This window comes from Nestor notabilis, unplaced genomic scaffold (assembly GCF_000696875.1).
Source record: "Nestor notabilis isolate BGI_N333 unplaced genomic scaffold, ASM69687v1 scaffold5577, whole genome shotgun sequence".
NCBI lineage: Eukaryota > Metazoa > Chordata > Aves > Psittaciformes > Psittacidae > Nestor > Nestor notabilis.
The window spans coordinates 20,609-46,777 of NW_009935046.1; the positions used below are offsets into that span (position 1 = coordinate 20,609).

General features: G+C 39.6%; 1 protein-coding gene across 1 annotated transcript in view; it reads left to right on the forward strand.

Annotated features, from left to right (window-relative positions):
• CAP2 (CAP, adenylate cyclase-associated protein, 2 (yeast)) overlaps positions 1 to 26,169 on the forward strand; it is a 54,731-nt gene that overhangs the window by 18,735 nt on the left and 9,827 nt on the right. Inside the window, exons 3-6 of the mRNA XM_010017625.1 lie at positions 115 to 192; positions 12,630 to 12,773; positions 13,007 to 13,092; positions 14,839 to 14,944. Of these exons, the coding sequence (XP_010015927.1) occupies positions 115 to 192; positions 12,630 to 12,773; positions 13,007 to 13,092; positions 14,839 to 14,944 (414 nt within the window). The remainder of the gene's footprint in view (positions 1 to 114; positions 193 to 12,629; positions 12,774 to 13,006; positions 13,093 to 14,838; positions 14,945 to 26,169) is intronic.

Consider the following 26,169-nt stretch of genomic DNA (forward strand, 5'->3'; position numbering starts at 1 on the left):
TAGATGAGAAGCATCAAGAAAGATTTGAGCTGTCACACTTGACTTTGAGCTGCCAAGAAGAGGTATTGGAGGTTACAGGCTAAGCTTTAATTTATATTCCTCCTTTTGTTACAGGCAGAGATGGTACGTGCTGCTTTCCAAGCGCAGAGGTCTTTCCTGGTGTTAGCATCCCAATGTCAAGAGCCTCAAGAGGTAAGAAAAGTGACCTAGAGTTGCAAGAGGCAATGTATTAAAAAGGCTGTACTCCTATATGTTATCAATCCCTGCATTTGCTTTTATTTGTTTCTTTATTTATGCATTGCACTTAGAGGCTTGCTTTCAGTTTTATTAGCATGGTGCTGTAATAATGAGAAAGCCATGGTGCAGAGTTAAGAGCCTTTTCTGTACCGATACACATAAGATCATTGAAGAAACCAAAAGAGGTTTCCATTTCATGGCTGTAAGTGGGATCAGTGTTTCCCTGCAAGCTGGAAATGCCATGGAATAGAACAGCTTTTTGCTAGCCCCCCAGGGATCCTGTATGACAGTCTTTGAAGTCAGGGGATAAGCTAGTGAGAGGAAAATCAATACTGGCCCATAGACTCAGTATTCTCGAAGCTGAGGTCCAGGTTAGGCCAATTCTGGAAGGCAGGCAAAGCATATTGCCAAGAAAATGAAAAAAACAATTTATATCAAGTTGATTTATGTACTTACTTTAGTGGCAACTATTTAAATCCTCCCCTAGAAGACTCAGGAAAGCTGTTGGAGCTGTTATGAAATCTCATTTATAGTTTCTAGAGGGCACAAGGTTTTGACCAGTAGCACTCTATCATTCCTGGGAATAGCCATTATGTAGCCTTTCTGTGGGACCATCATTGAACCTTCCTTTCTGGAGTGTGCAGAGAACGAAAGCTTCACTTGCAGTGTTTCTCTGGAAGCTGGAAATGCCATGGAATAGAACAGCTTTTTGCTAGCCCCCCAAGGATGCTATATGGCCTTCAGTTGTGTCTTTTTCCACTTGCTCCCCACTCCATAGTGCATGAAACTCTGTATTTTCAAATCAGAACTCTCAGCAACTGGTATAAAGTACTTCAATTTTGCTGTCACTCTTGTTCTTAGAGACACAAATAAAAAGATTTTCTAATCAGTATGTTTTAATGGCAAAGATAGCCAAGGAAAAAAAAAAAGCCACAGATATTCCAGGCAAGACTTGAGATTTATAGAGCTCTGAGCAAGAAAGGATCAGTTGTTTTCCAGCTGTCCCTGATCTCCTGGAGTAAAAGTGGGTCATGACTCACAGAGAACAGGCAAAATTCCCATTGGTGCAGGCCTCAGGCAGTCATTTATATTGTCTGTGAATACAATTGCACTCAGTGGCCCACAAAACTTTTCATGCTCATAGGTAAAATATTCTGCAATGAACAGTTTCTGATGGCCCACAAGGTAGTGCATAGTTCTGAAGTGTTGCTATTGTCCCAGCTCCGGCAAGAGCAGAAGCTGTGGCTCAGTTTGGCCTCCTGTGCTGATGTGCTATCGGTATGATTTTCTCTGCTTTTTAAGTGAGAATGGCAGTGGCTTCTCCCCACTTTCACCCTTACAACTTTCTGGCCTCAAGTCAAGGCTTTGAGATTTTTTGAACTGTCAAGTTTAGAAACTTTCATTTAAAAACAGCAACAAAACAAGCAAAACGAACAAACAAACAAAAATGTGTAGGAAGAGGTTCTCCAGGAATCCAGAATGACAGTTATGGAAGCATTAAGAAAAGCAGTAAATAATAAAAACCTTGGCCATATGTATCCATACATCTTAGTTGCATGTTATCAGGCTTGCATAGATTTCTGCAACTTGCTAAAGGCAAGAAAGTATACTTTTATCATTTAACTATCTTTTAGCACTGAGGAGATGCCACATGACACATGCGTACACATCATTCCAGAGTTAAAATACCAGGAATATTAAAGACTAAAGTTTCTTTCTCACTAAGGACCAACCCAGTCCAGTTACTTAAGTTTTGTTAACATAAAGACTGCTGTGTACACATTTTTTATAGGCAAACATATGTTGTTATGCATTCCTTTTGTCTTCTTTGCACGTATTTTTTGCACAGGTACATTCAGCTATACTATAGATGGACTTAAAAATAATTGAAGGCTGCCTATTTTGTGTGACTTGAACAGTATTTTCCACTGCAGAAAGTGATAGTTCCAGGCACTAGGCTTTTTATATTTCTATCGTAGTGGGGAAGAAAGCCCCAATGTAAAGCCACATTGGTTAAACATTTTGAAAAAGCTGTTTATCATCAGCTAACCCAGAAGAAGGAAAGAAGCAGGGGTCCTTCCCCTCACCCCCCAGGACCTTGTTGACGTGATGTCATCTAGGTTCTGGTTGTATTTATAGCCTAGAGCCATGGAGTCAGTGTGGAATCCAAACAGGAAAGCTAATCATTAGTGTACCAGAATGCACAGAGTAGAGAAAAGCAAATGAAGATGACAGCATATCTATAAATGCAAGAGAAAAGAGAGTAATTCTGTCATTCAGCTGTCTAGACTGTTTGCTTTATAATGTAAAGCTGTGAATGAGCCAGCGAGTTGCAATTATGGCATAGTAGCTTTGTAGACATTCAGAGACAGCGGTGTGGAGACTGAGGGGATTTACTGAGTTCCTGTCATGTTGGGATGTCATACTTGGTGCCTTTAAAAAAAAAGAAGAGGGAGGGGAAAATGCCCTGGAAAAATAAATTAGCTCAGCTCTTGCAGCTTACAAGCTAATGAATAAGGAATTCAAACAAAAAAGAAAGCTCCTATAGGTATAATAATCCTTAGATTTTTGTTTTGTTTTGTGCTCAGCAAAGAGAGAAATGTATCTCGTACAAAAAGCAGTCTTTTTTCCCCCTATGAAAATGTTGAAGCCCTAATATTCATTTAGCTCTTTAACTCCCGCTATGAATCACTAGCAAACATTTTCAAACAGTTAAGCTTGCTGGAGTTGCTTTGGCAGAGTTTTGCTTCTTGTTAATAATGTTGATATTTTTTTCATTTGGAATCTGTTGCAGTGCACAGCCTTGTATTATCTGTATATGTGAAAATAGTAGGAGCCGAGAAGGTAATTCCAGCTGGCATACCAATCCAGCATCAACTGCAATAAATTACTTTGCAGAGAGCATGTTCTGTTACTTTTTATGGTCATGTTCTATATTTGTATGTGCAGTGGAAGAGATCACATGACAAAACCACTGGTTGATATTCCTGTTTGTGTATGTCCCAGCTAATGACTGCTGGATACAGGCTCATTCAACAAGATGGGATTCTTCAGTTCATCCACTTATTAGAAATCACTTTCTGACGCCAAACTTCAAACATTAAAGCCAAAAAATGTCTACTATAAATTGTTTACTCTACATAGATAGTACAGAGAAGATGGAAAAGGGAAATAAATTAGAATATTGCTGTATTCTGTGAGAAGCTGTTTAAAAAGGTGTTTTGAGACCATACATTTACATGTTGCTTGAGCAATTCAGAACATGGATTTTAACATAAACTTTCATACAACTCTATGAAAAAGTTTGGATCTGAATTTTCTATTCCACATACTCTAAGCCACATACAGTTCTAATTGATTGAAACAATATTCTTTTATTGAATAATGATTTAAAAAGTTATTAGTGTTCTTGAGCAAGTTTGTTTAATTTATAGTCATGAATACTAACATGTATGAGATCACTGCTCAGAGTCACTGCACTGAAGTCTTCGCAAATCGTAACTTACATACTGACTTTATGAGTTGTTTCATTCCACTTTAAGAGTTCAAACAATTTTGAGAGTTGCTTGAGGGTGTGAGTGATCCATTGTTCCCATACTGGGAACCAGTTAATGAGATAGATAAGTTTTTCTGTGAATCAATATAAGCATATCCAGATGAGCACACTTGTGGTAAGAAGTCCTACAAACAGGTTTAAACAACAGATGCAATTCAGATTATAAATGAGTATGTAATTTCTTATTAAAAAATAATGCTGAGTTCACATGACTGCCAGAGCTCATGGATTTAATTACTAACATTGTGCAGACAAACATTCCAATTAAGTATCTATCTTAAATATCCAGATTCAACACACAGGTGGGAGGAGAGGGGTGAAGAAAGTGAGAGGTAAAGGAAAGCTTTCCCTTTTTTTCGTAGAAAAGGGGAAAAATATCCCCACTGAAAGCCAAGAAACTGCATTTGAAGTTAGACTTTGAGCCATGAGAACAAATCCTGAGGCTTTTAATTTCTTATAGCCAAACAAAAAATCTATTGCAGGAGTAGAATAGTTGTGGCAATTTCTTTGAATAAACCATTAATTCTCAGAATTTTTATATAGAAATCAAAGATGAAGATTTACAGTTCCCTGCTCTCTGTCAGTATAAGATTGTTCATTTTTTTCTCTCTTCTATTATTAAAGTATTTCAATAACAGGACTCCTATTCTGCATCCTAGGAGCATTTGTTTTCTAATTACCTTGACTTGTTTATGTCATTCCATTTCCCATCACTTTTCCTCATATTTACCGGGATCACCCTTACTGTTTTCCAAAAATATAAAGAGTAGTATACTGCTCACATTGTTAATTTATTACTTAAGCAAAAGTTTGAGCCAAGTTTTGTTGCTATCCTACTCAGTTGACTGCTGCAAACCTGCACATCTATATCTAGAAATAGCTTAAGGAAGAATTTGGTCCAGTCCTTTTAAGGTCCTCAGGTCTTACAGAAGGTGCCAAGAGTGACATGGGCAGAGCCTGAGAGTCCTGATCTCCAAAGGCAGCCCCTTCCCCCCTCCTTTTCTCTGAAATCTTGCCAAACCGTTAACATACTTCTGTTATCAGCAAGCCTACAACTGCATACGACATGTGGTCACACAGTGATGGACCAACTGACATTTTTCAGTTGCTAGCCTGCTGCCTTACAGTGTTCACAGGCCAATTTTTGGATATTGTTGCAAACTCTTACTCAGTTTCAGGTCCAGACACCCCCCTAACACCTCTTATCTCACAATTTTGTCTCAGAGGCACTCAGCTGCATTTAACCAGCCTCAAGTTCATGATATTTTCTGATCATAGAATCATTTAGGCTGGAAAGAGCTTTAAGATCATCAAGTCCAACCATAAACTTAACACTGCCAAGTCCACCACTAAACCATGTGGTTTAGATGTAGATGTGGCACTAAGTGCCACATCTACATGCCTTATAAATACCTCCAGGGATGGTGACTCAACCATTTCCCAGGGTAGCCTGTTCCAATGCTTGACAACCCTTTTGCTGAAGCAATTTTTCCTAATATTCAATCTAACTCCCCTGGCACAACTTGAGGCCATTTCCCTCTGTCCTATCGCTTGTTACTTGGGAGAAGAGACTGACACCAACCTCACTGCAGCCTCCTTTCAGGTAGTTGTAGAGGGTGGTAAGGTCCCCCCGAGCCTTCTCTTCTCCAGACTAAACAATCCCAGTTGCCTCAGACATTCCTCCTAAGACTTGTGCTCTAAATCCTTCAAAAGCTTTGTTGCCCTTCTTCAGACATGCTACAGCACCTCAGTGTCTTTCCTATAAATTTCTGTAGGTATCCTTGTACCATTTCTCTTTCCTCACTTGTGTCTGCCAAAACTCCCAGGTCAATAGCCCCTGCAATGTAAAGATAGATAGATGCATTTTCAGTTCTGTCCCAGGGCCAGTGCGTTGATCCATAAGAAGGCCCAGAGACACCTAGGGATCCAGGGAATACAGAAGAGCCACGATCGGTGCTACATCTCCCAGCCTGTATGGAAGAGAAATAGAGCCAGAAATGCACATTACTGCACACCTCTAGACTGGCTCACATCAACACCACCAGGCACCGACTCTCCAGGAGTTCGTATTCTGTGCAGGAACCAGACTCCAGTAAGCAAAGGCTCCTTGCACTCGTTTACTCCAGTACATCTGTACTTGTACTAAGAACAGCATCACCACATAAGGAAGACATTACTGAAGATGATACTCTCTATTTTGTACAGCTCCTCCTCTGATATACCTGCTAAGCAATTCTGGGACTCCTACAGACTCTTACTGGAATTCTGCTGTGTCCTAAAATAATGCCCTAAAATCACCAGGCTAGTTTTCAATCCCTGTAGTAGCGTTCATATTCAAACTGCACCATGTCAGACCCCACTGAGCTATGCTGATGGGACACTCCCTTTCCCATTTTCATACTCATTGTTTCTGCTGAACACAAATCCAAAACAGCGCACTCCCTTCTCTGTGCTACACAATTGTTTCCCAGGATTTCTGGACTGCACATCATCTTCTAAAAGGGAAAGCACTGAGGATACAGCTCACTGGAAAGCAGGGCTTTTTGGTTCACAGGTTACTTCAATTTTTCTAATTTAAGTAAGTGGTCTAAATCAGACCACAACCAATGATTTTTGAATTCTGAAAGTTAGCAGTCTCCAGGGCTAACCTAAAGAGTTAGCAGTCTTATAGTTTGCCTCTGGGGAGATCTCAGGTCAACCACATGAATGTCCAAAGCTGGAAGGCTGTACCATCTAACATCCCTGTGCTGGGACATATCCCATGTGAAACCTACTTAGCATAGGCTCGTCAGATCTCAGATATTGTGAACAAACAAACTACCTGGAATGCCCTGGAATCCACTGACATGGACTATGATCATAGCAGCAGAAATCGAAGAGTAGTAAATCAAAAGGTTGAAAACAGTTCATAAGTGTAATTGTTCTTGTTGATTAAGTGTGGGATGTTGCCTGTGTGCCTAAAGCAGAAGGACCCTTCTTCTGCTGAATATACTGCCCACGGAGAACTGTAGTGGACTGGAAAACAATACATACAGTATTCGAGTCCAATTAAAAACCAGCCAGAGTCCTGGCTGAAATCATTGTGTGTAATTCTGCACTGCTGTAGACTGATGCATGCAGTTCGCATCAGGCTCTGGATTTCTCCACTGCTTGAAAGCTATTTGTCTTTCACTTTTCTCTCCACTTGCCTGCCCTCCAAGTTTGCATTTCAAAATAAACCCACAAATGACTAAACTAGTAATCTGTGATGTGGGGTTATGGTCTGGTCTTCCCTGATTTTTTTTTCACAAAGCACAAAATTGCTACAGCTAATACTGGATGTTAGATTGAGAATTTATGTGGTATCTAAGAGGATTAAAAGCCAAATACCAATTAGGTCACTTTGGAAGCAAACAAATGTGTCTGAGCTTCTGTGCTAATGAAGCTGACCAAACATTTCTGCAGATTTCTCTCTCTGGGTTGTAGTTGTGCTGTTGCACAGCAGTGAGTTGAAGTGGCAGAACCTGTACTATTGACAAACAAATCAAACACTTTTTACACCACTATGTTGAAAAGCTACAGTCTAAGAAAATGAGACCATAATAAATGTCTCTCTGTAGTTAGGTAGGAGGAGACCTTTGAAGCCTGAAAATATCAGGGGGACATGAATGTAGTGATCATAGAGAAAAATCTCACTGATGGTCTCTACTGCCAATCAGAAAATGCTTGCAAAGAGTTGGATTAAGGTGCAGTCGGTTATACTGCAAGTTTAAGAGTAAAACTGATAACAAATATGAAATACTTTCTGCAAGGAGAGATGGAGATAGGCAGTACTAAAAGAACAGTTTGTCAGCTGCCAACAGAAGCTGGTAGTATTGCACTTTGGAAGTAATAATGAGAAGGGGAAAAAAAAGTAAGCATTTGAGGACTCTGGATGCAGCACTGGGGAGCTCAAAGTTACCAACTAGCTTAGATTCACCTCTGGAAAATAAATAAATTTTCTGTACACTTAAAGAAAGTTTATCCCATGGCCTAATCTGAACACTGATTCCATTCAGACTGTTGACACACAGCTACAACAAAAAAGACAAGCCTTTCTTAAACCACAAATATACAAAAAGGCACTAACTTAAATTTTAAAGTGTTCTTTACAGATCGCCTATTACAAAATACGGGAAATTATAGTTAATGTAAAACTATTTTAGTTCTAGAATCATAGCCACTCATAGCTGAAATGCATCTTACTGGTGGTCACTGAAGCTACCAGTATCTTATTCCTATAGACACAGGATGGGGTTCTGCTGATCAGCTTTGACTGTCAAGGCAGGCATGTTGTGTAAGGTGTCTTTAGGCTCTCTTTAAAGTAAATGGCAGAACCTCTAGAGCACATTCTTCACATCTATTAGTCTTCTATTATCTAGTCTTCTAACATCTATTAATAGGTGGAAAGAATTCCTCAGGGGCATCTCTTTCTTCATTTACAATGAGGGAATCAAAACTCAGCTGAGAAGAGACACTCACCTTTCACATTGTTAGAACTGAGTGTGGTGGATGCTATCCATTGCATCTTTCATCCCTTGAAAGGATGATTTGCAGAGATAATGGCTGTGTCTGCGTTACTGTTTTAATTCACAGTGGGACTATATTGTTCCTTTAAATCAGCCCTATTTAGTATGCTGTGCTTCACATTGCAGAGCAGTCTTAGGGTAGACAAAATGGGTATCTTTCTGATGAAGTGAAACAGAAGATACACTCCCAGACAGCACCTAAACCGCAGTTTACACCTAGTCCAAAATAGCCCCCAACAAACACAGTGTGAATGTCAGGTCCTCAGCACCAACTGTTTTGCTCTACAGAACCATTCCTAATAGGCTGCACTACTTGCCAACATACACAAAGACAGCTGATTCAAATCAACTCCATGTTTCAAACTTGCCTGTGAAAAATACAGCATAAGTATGATGGAGATTTGAACTCACAGAAGAAAATAACAGAAGCATAGACCCTGGAATAAAGGTTGTAGTCATGCTGTTCAGGTTGCAGCTGAGGAAAATGAAGGGGCTGCTGATCCCAAATGCTGTTAGCTTTCTTTTACTGCTCCTATGCCAAAGGTTGCCACCCCCTCAGTTAGCATAACTTAAAAGGGTATTTGTGCCCTTGCCATGTTTTTTTCATAATAGGTCAGGTTGATTTAAACAGTGTAATAGTGAGGCCTGAATTGTGTTGCTACCCATCAACATAAAAATTCTTCAGTAAACAATCTTGCCCTCAAACCCATGTAAAATTAGCTTAAAAATATGTAAGATCTTTAAAAACTGTATTTTTATTTACCTGCTGGCTTTTGTGCCTTTGTGATTCATGCTGGCAGGTTTCTGAACAAGAATAATTCTGAGAAAATACCTGTTCTCTCAAATTAAAGCTGAGATTTTCAAGTAATCACTGGCTCAAGCAGCCAAAGTTTAAGCAAGCCACTCAGTTGTGACTTCACAGGCAAATCACAAGAATTATAACCACCAGAAGTTTGGCCATTCTCCTGAATTAAATCCACGTGACCCAGTCCTGTTAAACCTGTCCTTTGGGGAACTTCTCATGTGAATATTACAAAAATGAGAAGAAGAAGAAAGTCTGTTTGGTGTGGTCTGTTGGAATACTGGTGTGCCAGGCCATTTTATGAGCCTGGGCTGAGACAACATGTTAAGTCTCTGAAGCCAAAGCCTTAAGGCAGTTCTTGTTGCTTGCTGTAACTTTCTTGGAGTGTTTTCACTAATCATTGCTGTAGTCCTACTACTCGTGATTTTCTAATAAGAATTGTAAGACCTCGATCAAAGCTGGCTGGTTGTTTAGGTATTAATATCTTAAAAGACCATCTGGTTTTAATAATTCATAAAAAAGGACAAAGGCACACTGCGAGCTAGTTTTGATATTTCTAAATGGTTCCACTGTTGCATTTTTAAACATTTCAGCAAAACTGATATTATAATAGGAATGGTGTTTATACAAAGACTCTTAAATCTCTGTTAAACAACTGTGCTGTGCCTTAAATGACAAGAAATTTTATCTAGCACATGCCAAAGGCATTCTGCAGATTTTTCCAACAGCTCTGATTCATCTCCTTGAATTCATTTTGTCTTAGAGATACAGTATAGACAATAATTTTATTAGCAATCATCTGGTTTAATATTCATTGCAATAAAGAGATTATTTTTGTAGAACCCTCAGCACAACTGGTTCTGCATTGTAGAGCCAAATAAGACTGATTACTGACAGAATTAATGAACCTTTCTATACCCATATGCCATATACACTGTAATTCATCTGCAGTTTAATCACTAACTAGAAATTTAGATCTGATTACAGGGAGACAGGACTCAATGAAGTGATTCCTTGCAGTCTGGTATTCCTCAGTATCCAACCCTAACACAGAAACTTGGATCATGAGAAGCTTGCCCAAACACTCACACACATTTTGTGCAACCAGGCAGGCAGCACTGATTGCAGAACCAGGCTGAGGACACAGCAAGGGGAAGGCAGGCTGGACTGATGTGCCCATCTCACATGAGATAGAGCTCAGCAAAGCCTCAGGCTCTTCATGGCTCTTTCTGGTGTCACTACAGTGCCAAGTGAATGATTGCTTTGAGCCACTTTCCTTAGTGACATATGTATCACCTTTAAAGCTCCCACGGGGCACTATTTCTGTGAAATTACATAAATCCACTACATTTTTATAAACGGTTGATTGACTGAACAGGTTAAGTGCTGTGTTCTGAGGGATAGAAATTCTGTCTGTGCCATTGATGGAAAACCCTCACAAAAGTGGTTCGGAGTTTTTCTTGGAGGAGTAGGAGGTGTGGGTCTTACAGTACCATTCAGGAAAATGTTTGGCCTTAATTCTGCCTTCTTATCAGTAGATATCAAAGTGTTCTACAAAATAAAACAGTTCCTTGTATAGGGAGGTTGAAGCACAGAAAGGTAACACAGCTTTCCTGAAACCTGATGATAATTTGGTGGGAGATCTGCAAAGAGAACCCCCATTTATGGACTCCCACTTCTTTGCCCTATCCACAGAAACGTGCTGCCTCCCAGTGCTGTCTAGATATACCAGGCATCTGTTGAGCTGTATTTTTAGCCCTGATAGTCTCTTTGGCTGGAACTGGGCCATGAAGATTCACAGTAAGCTAAGGACTGTAAATATCCCTTAGACTTTATGGGAGGAAAACTGGCATAATATCAAAGCAGAACAAGCACTTTCTTAAATTTCAGTTTTGTTAACTACTGTCATACTTGAAAGATTTCCCTGCAAAATAAGAAAGAACCGACCAGCTGCAGTGTGCTGTAAACAAGCAAAAATTAGAAAGAAGAATTCCTGCAGACTTTATCATGTTATGGCAACAAAATCAGCTTTTGAGAACTACAAATCATGGAGGTTTCAGGGCTTTTTCAGACTTAATGACTTACGCTGGTCATTAAGCCATCAACAAAAACTCTTTACATCTCCCACAAGATTGTAAATATTTGTTTTCTCCCAATCCACTTTGTTGTAGAAGACCAAATATATGCATGCATTACAGATGCATAGGCCTCTCTCAAAATTACATAGCCACATGACCTATGTTGAGCCATAGCAGACATGCTTGTTTTAAGGTGACATACAATTCTGAAAGCTGAGGTCTTATGGGAGGGTGAAAAGAAATACCTTACAGACGACAGAGATGAAGCAGGACGTCTGCACACATCATCTGGTGTGTGTCATGACAACATTAGTGTTCAAGAGTATGAGGATTAGGTGTCTCCAACAACCACTTAGTTCCATTAAAGAAGTAGTCCTGAGAAAAGGTGAGAAAAAACATTCTGTTCTGCTACATCCTGAGTGATCTTTGAGTGAAGTGCCAGGGAAAACCAGAACAGTGCACTCTCTTTGGTGGGACATTGTACAGGTTCTGCAGGCATCATTTTGCAATAAAGAATTGGACTGGTTTTATAGAAACATTTTGTAGCGTTGCAAGGTACAGCAGTTGTTTTGATTGTAAACTAATGACTCCTTGTCCCTCAATGTGCTGTTTCTGAGTGGTGGAAGATTTTTCCCCATAAGTTAGTGCTCTAAATTCTTTTTTTCTGAGACACTGGGCCAGTGTGATTAGCATTCACTTTGCACAGGAAAGAGGCTGGTTAGCTTCTATGTTCATTCTGCTTTTCTCTTCACTCCAGACACTATTCCTTCCGCTCAACAGTCATTCCCCTGGATACCATTTGTTTCTGATTAACACAGGAGAATTTCACCAAGCCATGGCTTGCAGGCAGCATGTTTCCCATGAAATCCTGCCACGTTACTTGCAGCCAAAGGAAATTAAAACATTAAAACTTACCAATATGGAAAGCTGAAATTGGTATTGCTTTCAGTGTATTACTTTCTCGGTCTTGTTGCCAGGTGATAAGAAGCCACTTAACCTACCAAGTAGTTTGTGTTTCTTATAGAAAGAACAACTTGGTTAATAAATTAAAAACTCAAGCCAGTATAAAGCCTCCCAAAAAGTTCCAGGGGTTCAGATGAAAAAACCAAGCATTCTGATAACTCTGAGCTATGGGGTCTTTATAGGTCTTAACCTGGGCAGCATGTAAAAATGCTACCAGTGCTGAGAACAATTTTTGCTGTAACACATTATTAATAATTAATGTCCGTGCATTTTGCCACTTCAACCAGAGGAGGATAATTAAATTGTTACTTTAATGTAGAGAATATGCTGACCTTTCTTTCCAGCTGTTAAATCAATGCGCAGGAGGACAGTGTTAAACCACAGGGTGGTTTTTGACCACCCACTGTAACAGCAGTGTTGTCTTTTCATTTTCTTTTTTTCCCCAGAACGAGGTGGCAATGCTTCTCAAGCCAATATCAGAGAAGATTCAGGAAATCCAGAACTTCAGAGAAAGGAACAGAGGAAGTATAATGTTCAACCACCTCTCAGCTGTCAGTGAAAGCATACCTGCCCTTGGGTGGATAGCAGTGGTGAGTGACACACAGGGTGGTTGGGAGGGTTTTAAATGTGCTTCTGGATGGTGTGGCCCAGAATAGTTTCAAATCTTGCAGAACTCTGCAGTCTCATCTGCACAGTTCTTCAGTCTACTACACCCAAGACGGTGTTCTGTAATACACCTAGTACATCAGGGAAAGTGTCTGACTAATGTTTTACTTCCTTTCTCCTTCTGTTATTTCCTGCTACCATGGTTTGATGGTCCTAGTCTCCTAAACCAGGCCCTTATGTCAAGGAGATGAATGATGCTGCTACCTTTTATACTAACAGGGTATTAAAGGACTACAAGCACAGGTATGTTGCCAAGCCCCAGTATCTAGTAGCCAGAGAACAGAGCATTAACTGTACAAGACAGAGTTCACAGTGCCATCACAGAAAGCGTTTTGTAAACTAAAAAGCATCTGATAAAATCTGCTTGCAGTAGTGTATTTTCCCCTCCTCATCTTTGACCCGCAGCATGTTGCAGTGAGAATGGCAGCAGCACCAGCAGTGCTGGTTTTCAGTCTCTGCAAATGACAGGATTATATTTAATTTTCTGGCATTCCAGCATCAAAAGCTTATATGCAAATGTGTATTTACATATCAGTGTGTGGCCAGCTAGCTGCTGTGCATCCGTGTCTCATTTGTGCACTCATACTGTTGCTGTTCTTGCTTTTTGCTTGAAAGTGTGCATTTAGGTAGTAGATGTATACAACTGAGCATCTAATTCCATAGCTACCAATTTGATTTTTTTTCTGTACCACTGGATTGTTCTTGAAGAGCACAAGGAATTCATTAAAAAGTTCCATAAATGAGATCTGTGAGCTGACAGAGAAAGAGAAAAAAATACAGGTCCTTTCTATGCCCTCTTAAAAAAGTCATGTAGAAATCGTGTTGATTTGGTACTTCTGGAAGGCACATTTTGGCTCTTGGTTTTTCTATCCCAGTGAAGAACAGTATTTGCTATTGAGTTTTTCCTCTTTAGTGAAGAAAACTTTATCTGTATAAAAACCTTTTGTATAGATTTCTATTTATTGTCTATGTATGAATATATATTATATACTACATGTAATATTTCATATTTTTATATATTATGTATTATTCCTGGAGCCTTATTTTACCTACCAAATGTAGTAGCCACTGGGGTTACTGAAGATTTTTATAATATAGCTTTAGTACTTCTTCTGGAGAAGAAAATGTCTTACCTAACACTACAAACAGGGTACGTTATTTAGGTATTTAGTTCTTCCCCTAATAAGGAATTAATTTCCTGTTTTTCACAATGTCTTCCAAAGTAGTGGAAGGCTCTCCCTTGACTTTAGCAGGCTTTGGATTAAACCTGTTGACCCAGATCCTCATTAGTATTAAGCACCAAACTCCAAAGGAAATGAATAGGAGGTATACACCCAAATCCTTGTAAGCATCCACTCCGTAGCCATCACTACTAAGTAATAATTTTTCTTAACTAAGGACTCCATGTTACAAGCAATTTCTCTCTCTTAACATATTTCTTGTTTTCACTTACTGTCCCATCAGAAGACTGAGCCTTCCAGATAATGTTTCCAGAGCCAACTGGAAAAGTACAACTGAGTTGTACTTGAAAAATTCTTGATGTATAAATATTATAGTCTGATGGCTATAACATGGTCCAGTATTACCCTGGCTACATTTGAACTTGGAAACTAAAATACCTACAGAACCCATGGATATTTGATATTCTAAAATTCAGCACCCTGAAACTGAGTCTGGGAGGCTGCTGCAAAGCTCCATACACCTTTAGTGCTTCTTCCGTTGACTTGGAGCCTGATCAGAATGATGACACACCTTGATGAATCACTCTCTGCTAAAAGCATCCTTTGCCTTTGTCCTCTGGAAGGACCTAAAAGCTTTCTAGTGTAGTAGGCTTCAGTATTTTCAGCACTGGGCTGGCTGGCTGCCTGCTAACTGATTTGTCCATGGCTTTAAGGCAGACATTGGGTTTTACCTGCTTTAAGCAAGAATAGCAATGCTTTCAGGTTTTAAGTACATTCACACATATAAATATTGTCTCTGTTTTTACAGTGATGCACGCCATGTTGATTGGGTGAAGTCATATCTGAACATCTGGTCTGAGCTTCAAGCTTATATCAAAGAGCATCATACCACAGGTCTCACCTGGAGTAAAACTGTAAGTACTTCCTTCTTCATGATGAACCATAAAATGCCAGTAACCAAACTGACTTTTAATGCAGGTTATTAGCTCAGGAAAAATAAATACATAGGCCAGGACAAAAGTCATGGTCCATGTACTTCCCAACCAAGCCAGTAAAATTTTGAAAGACGTGGAGGTGTGTCAGGCCATTGAGGTACAGGTTTGTAAGAAGAGGGAAGAATGATCTGGGATGATTATAGCCATAACTTCCATCTGCAGATGGTGAGGAGAGGCAGACACAATTCTCCAGGCCTGCTCTGGTAGAAGTTAGGAACAAAACCAAACCCAAAAAATGTTAAGGATATGCCAAACTAAAGGAAAACTGGGGGAACATGACAGGGACAGGAGAAGAAAGGTGGAAAGAATCTGAGGAAAAAAGATACAGTAACAGGAAAAAGTAGCACAAGGGATACATACCAATTTCTTCATAGATAGCTATCTGTATAGAATCATAGAATCATAGAATAGTTAGGGTTGGAAAGGACCTTAAGATCATCTAGTTCCAACCCCCCTGCCATGAGCAGGGACACCACACACTAAACTATGTCGCCCAAGGCTCTATCCAGCCTGGCCTTAAACGCCTCCAGGGTTGGAGCATTCACAACTTCCTTGGGCAACCTATTCCAGTGCCTCACCACCCTCACTGTGAAGAACTTCTTCCTTAGATCTAACTTGAAGTTCCCCTGTTTAAGTTTAAACCCATTACCCCTTGTCCTACCACTACAGTCCCTAATGAAGAGTTCCTCCCCAGCATCCTTGTAGGCCCCCTTCAGATACTGGAAGGTGCTTCCTGTTTTCCAGCCTGAACAGCCCCACCTTTCTCAGCCTGTCTTCATACGGGAGGTGCTCCAGCCCTCTTATCATCCTCGTGGCCCTCCTCTGGACTTGCTCCAACAGCTCCATGTCCTTTTTATGTTGAGGACACCAGAAATGCTGAGGACACCAGAAAAAGTATAAAAGTATAAAGTATAACATTTTTCTTGTACATACGGAAACAATTTCTGAAATATATATGAAGTAAATATAACTGTACACCTAACTATTTATGCTCTCTATTTTATAAACATCTCTATTTATATAAACATCTTCTGTGTGTAACATGTGAGATGCATAGAAAGATGATGGCCATGAATATTGTTCTCTAAGACAGGTATAAACTGAAGAATTAATTTTCTTCTGGGTATAAAAGTAAGAGTTTATGTCTACTGTCTACACTGATGCAATATTCTGTATCATTCTAATAATGTGCTAGTGTATTATCAGGTTAGGAAAATTGCTGAAGTATATTAAAAATATAATCACCCAGCTCTTTGCTGTTATCATCTCCTGAACTTACAAGTGTATTCACATACATGCACATATGCAGTCTTTCACACCAAGTTTATAGCTTCTTATATATAGGCAAATTTATCTTTTTTTTCAATTGGCTATTCAGGGAACTGCTAGAGGCCACCAGATAATTTAATTTGCAGACCAACCTATTGTAAGAACTCAGGAACGTAGGGAAGGGAGGAAGAGCTTTTGGATGGGATGTGTTTTAACATGGAATAAGACCTCTCCTATGAAGAAAGGCTGAGAGACTTGGGCTTGTTCAGCCTGGAGAAGAGAAGGACTCAGGAAAGCCTTAATGCAGCCTTTCAATATATAAAGGGGGCTTATAAGAAAGGTGGAGAAAGACTTTACCAGGTCCTGTAGTGACAGGACAAGGGGCGAGAGTTTTAAACTGAAAGAAGGTAGATGTAGATTGAATATAAGGAAGAAATTTTTTATGATGAGGGTGGCGAGACATTGTCACAGGTTGCCCAGAGAAGCTGTGGCTGCCCCATCCCTGGCAGTGTTCAAGGCCAGGTTGGACGGGGCTTTGAACAACCTGGTCCAGTGGGAAGCGTCCCTGTCCATGGCAGGGGGGTTGGACTAGGTGATCTTTAAAGGTTCCTTCAAACTGAAACTATTCTGAGATTCTGTGGTACCTGGAAAAATTACTTTATTTCCCCTTTTTTGGAGCTGATAACCATGTAAAAGAATGTATGCTGGGGAGATAACCATGTAAGAGTGTATGTATGTTACTTGTACTCACCAACAGACTGTGCAACTTTCTTTTCACTCCTTGTACAGTTATATATTGTACAAGGCCTTACAGTACTCAAGTATTCAAGTGCAAGTTTTAACACAGAAGAGATGATGATCTGTGTGTACTTCTTAGTTTGAAGTAACGCAAAAATGCTTAAGCATGATAAATTAGAAGACTGGGATTATCTGCTTCTTTCTAGGTTTCTGTAGTAAAAAATTAAAATATTAAACATGATTCTCTTCCTTAATTTAGTACAAAATTTCACACTTGCTACATCCTACTCTATTATAATCCGCAATGTGAGAAGACCTAATGATTTTAAAATGATTAATAGATAAGGAAAAGAAATTGTTGTACCCTGCTAGCCGAATTAGCCTCAGAATCTGGGACAAATTTAGTTTTGTTAATACAGAGAAAGGATCCTTTTCACCTTTAAGGGAACATTACATGTATGGAAATAGTGTTGTAAGATAAAGATTTGTTACTGCCAGTTGATTAAACTCGAACTCTCAGTGTTGATGGGTACTGATAAGTCTTACTCAGAAGTGTAACTGTTGCAGATTATATTTGGCTGGTCTTATACCCATCACATCTTTCTATTTCCCTCTCTTCAGTTTTGCAAAAAATTGTTGAATACAAATCTGGGTGTGAGTTGTTCATTTGTATTAAGCATAGTCTCCTGCCAGCAGTGCTCATTCCATCATGAGTGAGAAGCCCATTACAGCATCTGAAGTATTGATTTAACTCACTTCAGATATCACTCAGATCTGGAAGTTGTCTTGGAAGTATGGCTCATTTAAACTATCATTCATATCATCTGTGTCAGAAATATTAAATTCAATTACTAACACATTTTTATGGATGTATAATTTTTTTAAGTTTTACTTCATGTAACATTACATGGTTTTTTTACTTCATAATTCTATGCGAGTTTAAGGAAATTAGAATCCAGTAAGTTAGCAGGTTGTGTAAATATTTCTATGAAGCTTAGTAACAAATATATTCAAGAAAGCAAGAGTTACCCAAGTGATAATTTAATTTTTATTATACATTCTAAAGTGAGAATGAAAGTCGCAGATTCATGCTACGTGAAGTTAAGCATAAAGGTCTGCAGAATCAGGGCCTAAACAGAAATAAGATAGATGTAAAAGCTGTAGATGTATTCCAGACACAGTTGTTAATCATTGCACACAGCAGCTTCTACTTATATGCATAAAAGGAAAAAGCAGGCGTTTGGCAAAGCATTAAGAAAGTGGCACGTTTATGAAAGGGAAAGGTTGATGCAGAAATGCTGTTTTATTGGAGAGAGAGAAAGAAAGTCAGGTTTTGGCCTGTATAAAAGATATAAAACTACATTATACCAATAGTTTTCCCTTCACAGCTGCAGAACTCAACAAAGCATTGCTTGAAGCTTTATATAAAAAGCTATTAAGTAACATATTTGGCTATTTCTAAAGAGAGTAAAGAGTCAGGGAGAACAAAAACTACTGCTTCTTTCAGAGTTGTATTCTCATAGCTTGAACTGCAACAAAACCCCAGGAGCATCAGTCTACACCAAGCTATGCTTGGTTTCCAAAAAAGGAGGGGACAGGATTTTTTAGTGGACGGTTGGCCTCTTTACCTATAGGTTCTGTATACAATGGTACACATAGTTCTGGCCGTGCTCCATGGCAGTATCCCAAAGCTGTGCCATTTCCAGCCCTGCTGTACCCTTTCATCAAGCTGCACAGGGCAGCTGCAGCCAACCTTGGAACAGATCACTAGTGCAAACAGTAAAGTGCTCCTGGCTCTGACAGTAAGCCCACAGGCAGATGCTTTACAGGAAAGAGAAAGAAATGTCTTAATAAATTACAAGACAGACACTAAAACAGGTGCAAAAGCTTGAAATAATGGCTAAGCAGTTGGATCTGACAATAATGGTTACCTCTATCAGCTACATAATAAATCTGTGTTAAAAGCAGATGCTTACACATCTTTGGATCTAACACAATACTTTCTCCTTATCCACTTTGGCTCTGGTTCTGCCAAGGTGCGTGACAATATTTCACTCCTTGAGGGCATCCTATTGAAATGTGTGGGACTGCGTGAGGAGAAAGCCAAGAAAGCAGTGGAGTTAAAGACCTTGAGACCTTTGCGTATTGAGGCATGTTTTGCTACTCATATGAAGCAGTGGCACAAAACTGGACAGGCATTACAGGCATTTCAAGACATGATGGATACAGTTAGGGTAGTTGTTGCTACTGTGCTCACAGGAGGAAACTACACATTTAAAGTATGTATGTTTGTGAGCAGGATTGTCCCAGAGAGTAAAATGTTCCATTCTGTATTTTCACCATGATCTGAAGTATTCATTTCCATTAACTGATTGTACATATGTCAGAGAACATATGCTTGTCAGTGGAAGTCAGATGGATCTACAGTAAAGAAAAAAGTGTAATTTTGTAGTTCATTGCTTCAAATTTAAATGTGAGCCACCTTCTGCCACACATACCCTGTGGTGAGTGGCAGCTCACTGTACTCACTATACTCACTACATCTCAAGTTAGCCATCCTGAAAATGGGAACAGCAGCAATTATCAACCTAATAAAAATTTGCAGATTTTAATTTGCTACCAGATATAACATTCTCAGATGTCAATGAGTTTTATGCAAAAGCTGTTATTGTAATGAAATGTTTTAAATGCCCAGTTGTAGCATTTTACCCATGCAGCAACTGTCATTTTTGCTTGCTACAACTTTCCGACTTTACATGACATCTACAGCTGTAACAGTAATCTATGTCTTTTTTTCAGTTCTTACTGCTAAACAGCAAGTGCCCTGGTTTTTGGTGTGGGGTTTCTTGGGTTTTTTTGCCTACAGAAGGGATTCTGATGAACCATGGCTCTTTTTTTCCCCTCTCTACTGTTTTTCTGGTGGTCCAAAGAAATGAACAGCTGTAATATAAGCTCACAAGAATGCCTAATGAAAATTTGTTTGCTACAAGGACTGGTTAGTTGGGGGAAGTGAAACTTTTGCTCCTATTTCTGCAGGTTAATTTTGCAGCAAGAAAACAACCAGTGATAATGGGAGATTGCTGTAGTTTCCTGTACATCAAATAAGTGTTAAGAAACAAGTCTTGTTCAAGGATAATTGTCTGAATGCTTCTCTCAGTTGCAGGTGGATCTGCAGTTAAATTTTTTGTATACAATAGTCCTTTAGGACAAATTTTCCCAGCAGGATCTTTTACAAAGAGAAAATGCTTACAAACTAGCAGTGAATTTCATTCCAGTGTTTAGCTTCCAATACAGAATTTCACTCAAGTGACAAATGTCTCCCCCTTTTCACAAATCAAAATAAATTCTTAGGTGGAAGCCTGCATCTTCAGATCTCAGAAGCAGCTGAGATTTACTTATACCCTGTTCCCATTTAAGCCAATAAAGTATCTTCCAGTCTTTTTTTCCTGAAACATCTTTTAGAAGCATTTCTCACTCATTAGATAGCACTCTAAAAACACCCTTTAAAGGCTGAAATTCTCCACAGGCTGCACACCAAAAAGGACCATCCTAATTCCTGCATTAGCCTAATGGAGTACAGTTATACTAATATCAGTACAGACTTTGGCCATTTCATTCTAAATAATCTCCTCTAGGCATTTTCTTATAAAATGGCCCTGTCTCCCTCCTGTAGTATCAAAACATTTCCCAGAAATACATCATCTCACTACATAGTGAGGTGAACAAGCTGCAAAAGACCAACTTCTGCAGGCAAAAGCCTCCAATTATCCTCCCAGTATCTCTTTTCTGCTGTGTTTAGTTTGACCCACTTATCAAGCAGCCACTGACTGAGCCACCTCACTAAAGCTAAAGGTCAAAACTGTAGTGCCAAATTCCAGCAACAGCCACAACTGCACTCCCAGGGGCCTCATTCAGATAGAAGTAAGGGCAGCACAGATTTAAATGCCTGTATCTTGGATAGGATGTAGACATTTTCAGAGTGCTCAATTTTTCTTAGTCATAGCTTTTCCTCTCTTTTCCTGTCCCCTTCTATTCCTTTCTCTATTTCCATATACTTTTTTAGTTGAAATATTTGCATCCTTTAGCCTCTGCTGTTTCTTTCTCAGACAACGGGCAATGCTCAGGTTTTGGTACACTGTCAATTAAGAAACTGGTCATCCTGGCAACTCTGCAACAATTGCTTATTTGGTGGAGACTGCCTCAGTGATATCCAAACCCCTTTGAAAGAAAGTAGTTTTACTTCCTTACCCCATCAATGGCTGACAATGTTTGTCTTTACCGGGTATCAGCGGTGTCCTTTTAACATCAGTGACCAAACACCATTCGGACACATTAAGGGAGAACCCAGGAGAGGCTTGTTTGACAACAGCTGTCAAATGCAACCTGATCTGTAACATAATGCAACCTAGTTCCAGCAGAAAAGGAAAACTGAAAGTATGTAAAATGGATAAAAAAGGAAGAGGTACATTTATTAAAACTTTATTATATTGCTAAAGGAATTGGTCTTATTAACTGAATGTGTATATAACTAAAAGGTGCTTTAATGTGTCTGTTGGAGTACATTATTTGTTGACAATTACATTATCAGTTCTCAAATAATTTAGAAGACCTTGGCTGTGTAAAACATTGGGTAACTGTGAAGATGTAAGCACCATTTAAATCCTGAACAGGTGATAAATGGCAGAAGTGTATCAAAAGAGGCTTCAAAGTCTGAAAACTCAAAAGATAAGTAATTCTGCTGAGGCCCGGTAACAAGAAAAGAGCTTGGCCTGGGTTTTGTGGTTTTGTGTTTTAACTCACGAAGATTACAGGCTCTGTAAGTCAGCTGTTTCATCTACTAAATTGCAGATCTCAGGGCAGCATAACCCCTTGCAGACAGGTGGCTTAAGTACGGTAGGTAATAGAACTGTCGTGCTAAGCTACTTTTACACAAAAAAACACCTTAACAAGAGCTCTGTGCCCCTGAGTCAACAGTCCACCTGTTCCCAGAGGTTGATACATGATATTTTGAGCTTCATGATTCTTCTCTTTGGCTGTGCATATGTATGGAAAGAACAATACAGAATGCTGTAATCATTTGAGGTGTGAAACTAGGATTACTATAAAGGGGGAGAGGGAGAAACCAGGGGTGTACATATATTTATTTTTTTTTGAGAAGAATGTAGTCCCCATTAGGATTCCTGTTCATCTGCTGCCATGAAAAGGTGGCTTTTCAATAAATTAAGGAAGGGATTTTATGCCTCTACCTAAGCCACCTGTTACCTCAGCCACAAATAGATACTTCCCTCTTAATAGGAATGACTAATCAAATAGGTACTATATATTACACACATGCATATGTAATTTATTTATATGCATTATATACATGTTTATAATCTGTTTGTCCTGAGTAAAAATTACCATTGCTGCCACAACTGTGTGTTCATTCAAACACTACCCAGCAGGTTCCCACCACAAGAACCCTGCTCCCCCCAGTTTCCGTACTGCACTGTGTCAGCCTAAAATGGGATAAACACAGAGGAACATCGCGGGTGTTTGTACAGGGCCTGGCACATAAGCCCCTTGTATCCTCAGAGATATGAGCCTCTGTGTAGGGCTCCTTGTTGCTAAAATACTACAAATATAGTAATAGCGACACGGAAGGCTAACCCAGGGAATTGTTCAGCAAGAGTGGCTCAGGAAATAGTAACATCTGTGATAAGACATAAAAAGAAATTCTTACGGTTTCTCAGTAGATGGGTTTAGACGTAAAGACATGTCAAGCTGCAAATGACCACCAAAATTTACTGACCGTATGGTATTCAGAGCACTTGTGTTATGTACAAACAGCATTTTATTTCTCTAACAAGACTGGATGTTGCCCTGTGATCCAGGGAAAGCCTTTAGGAGAAATGTGCTGTAACAAGGCTCAGCTTCTCAGAAGCAAAGGGCTTCCCTCATCTTTACTGTAATTCCAAGGGAATTAAATGAGATTCAAAATAGATGATTTTTAACCAGCCAGCTGCCTTAACATAAACACTCATTTCTTTCTTCCAGTGAGCCAGTTAAGTAGCCAGCAAGGAGAAAAAGAACAGTACCTCACCCTTCTGCTAGTTGTCCAAGAAAAAGATAGAAATACAACGTATTTTGAGGCTGTACTGCAATCCTGCAAACCCTTGCACAGTGATAATACATATTAGAGAAAAGAAATAATATACATTTATCAGACCCAATTCCGTGAGCAGCTTCAGACACTGTCACTACAGGAAGCTACTGAGCCACAGTCAATGGGAGGCCCTTGGGCCTCTCTGCAGGTGGCTCTGGGCTATCCAGCAAGGAGCAAACCCTGACCTGTTCCTGTCACCCCATTCAGAGCATGGTTTTGTTGGAGGTTGAAGACAATTTTTTCCACAGGAGGAAATTTCTGAAATGTTCCATCCCCCACAGATCTGTAACTACATGGCCACAGGGGCCCCATCTCCTGCTCTTGATAGGGCCTTACTCAGGGAATTACATTTCCCCATATCAGAAAACTCCAGGAGCAAGGTTTAAAGCACATCAAATGCACTATGATACAAAGCTAGCAGGTTAAAAGTTAATGGCTTATTTTTGCCATGGCTTATTTGTGTTACATTCTCACCAAGTAAGGCTGAAGCTATCTGTTCCCCTGATAATTCTTCCAAGTGGCGTATTCGCAAATGATGGAAAAATGGTCACACCAACATGCTAATGGGAGCTGTCAGCTATCAGCATAACTTGACGTGATGTCTATAGACACCACTGCACTGAGAGCAGCAGCTGTTACCGAGGCAAACAGCTGAAATAAAAGAGGAAGAAAGGCGGCTTGCAAATAACCGCCTCTGCTAGTCCAAATGGCTCTTAATATTCTTTGTGTAAAGATACGCTGTTGTTAACATCTGCTTGAAGTTAATCTGAAGAGTTGTTTGCAGATAGCAAAGCTGGTAAGCACCTGCTGCTTTAGGATAGATGAACTTTTGTGGGCATATAACATGCTATTTTATTCCCAGCAGCTCTCACAAACACCACCCTATAAAGAACAGAAATGAATGGACTTTGTGAAGGGCACTCTAGTTGAAATTGGATAGGACTAAACACAAGTACTGCCACACAAGATACAAGAACAGTTTAAGAGTCTGGTTCAGAAATATTCTAGAGCCTGAGGATCCAAGTGGTCTTAGAAGGGTGACTAAGGAAAGCAAACCAATTGCTAGTGACTTAGGTTGGTAACTTGGAGGTCTATGTATTAATAGAGGTCAAAACTAATGAAAAAAGAAAGTTCCTGGAACCACTTACTGGGCTGACTTGAAAACTGCCCTCTGCATCAGCATGTTTGAGTGCAGCACAAGTCCCATCTTTGTGGCATGCAGGAAATGCAAGAAGTACAGAGTGTTTCTGCATTTCCAGGTTACTTTCGTGCTTCTTGTCCCCTTGTTAGATTGTCCCTGAGCCACTCTTCCCACAAAGAATTTCACCTCACTTGAACGTTTGTTTGATTTCAGTCAGGTAAATCAAAATGGCAAAGGAAAGGAGACAAAAAGCCAGAATGAGACTGAACTCTTCTTTAAAGCAAGTCTCTGTATGCCTCCTCATTAGTGAAACTTGTCTGTCTTTTCAATGCTGTTCTATTTCATTGGGGAATTGTCCTACTGGATGTGTCCATGCTGTAAGATGGTAGCTCTACAGTGGACCAATTAGTCCCTCCCTGTACTTTAGCAAATTTTTTTGCTTCAATTTGTCCTTCAATTTTGCCTTGGCCTAATTTATGATTGAAACTGCAGTTTCCAGAATGGCTGTAGATACTCAGACAACAATTGAACATGTTGTGATACAGTATCTGTTAGTTTGTATAGCTGTAGCTCAGGTCACAAACTAAACAAGAATTTGTCATACAGGACAAAAGTTAAAACCAGCAGTTCAGTACATGTCTTATTTCTGTGACTGCCCAAAATTAAGAGGAAAAGTGAGAAGGGTGACTGAACCCCACACGTGTCTTCTGAGACCTTGTGACAGTTCCTGTGTTCTTAATTAGGTCTCACTTATAATCTTTTGAGCTCAGCGGAGCTAGCCACTGACTTTGGTGGAGGGACCAGGCTTGTAAAGGAAAGAGGAGCAAGTGAAAGGGAGGCAGCAAAGTGAAAGGGATAATTTTTTTCCTACTTTTGAAACCCAGAGGACTAGAATGTCTTCACTCCTTCCGTCAAGGATTAAGATTTTTTACTAGAGTTGTCTTTCCATCAATATTGCTCTGGAAGGGAAAGATGCTCCTAGTTTCCCAGATCCCTTCCCACCTCTGCTCTTTCTTTAAAAGTAAGACATTCTTCAGTCATACATAACCATGTCCAAGCTTGATTGATGTATTTAAAATCCTTCCTTTCTGTCTGTACTTTCACAGGATAGTTCTTTTGGAGTATTGTGAGAGAGATCATCCACTTCCACAGATAAATCCCTCTGAGTTTTGTTCCCTCAGTTCCCTCAGTTCCACAGACATTCCCATACTTTCACTGCCATTTGGGACACTGCATTTGAAGCACTATTCAGCAACACCAACTGAGCCTGAAGTCTCCTGCAAGATCTGTGATTGCCTTCCATTTGTCACTTTAAGCATAGAGACTGGCAGAGTGATCCATCACCCTGTATTGTACACAGAACACCCAGATAACTTCTACATCTTTTTTTTCTCTAATGCATCTTTGCAGCCTTTGCAGAATGTAACTGGTGTTAGTTCCAAATGAATATGAGTGTTATGCACACAAGTTTCTAGAAAATCAGAGCACTGTATTTATGCAGGTGGCAGCAATAAGGTATGTTTGGGAAATCAGATGTCAACCTGGAATTTGAGAAATCAGATTTTTATCTCAGACTATAAATTATTAACCACTACCACTACTCCTCCCATAAAGCATACACTGTACTGTGAATGATGAGTGCCATTTCTGAGTATCCTGAGTGTTTCGAAAAGCCCTGCAAATGCAATGTTCATAATCCTGGATAACCAGGACAAAGTGGATTCAGTTGCTATGGTTGCAGGCAACAGATAGGGAAGATCTCTGTTGCACCTCAGGCAGCAACAACTGATTGTGCCACTAAATTCACTTACATTCTTTTGGGGGTTTTTATTATAATAATTCACAGTTGTG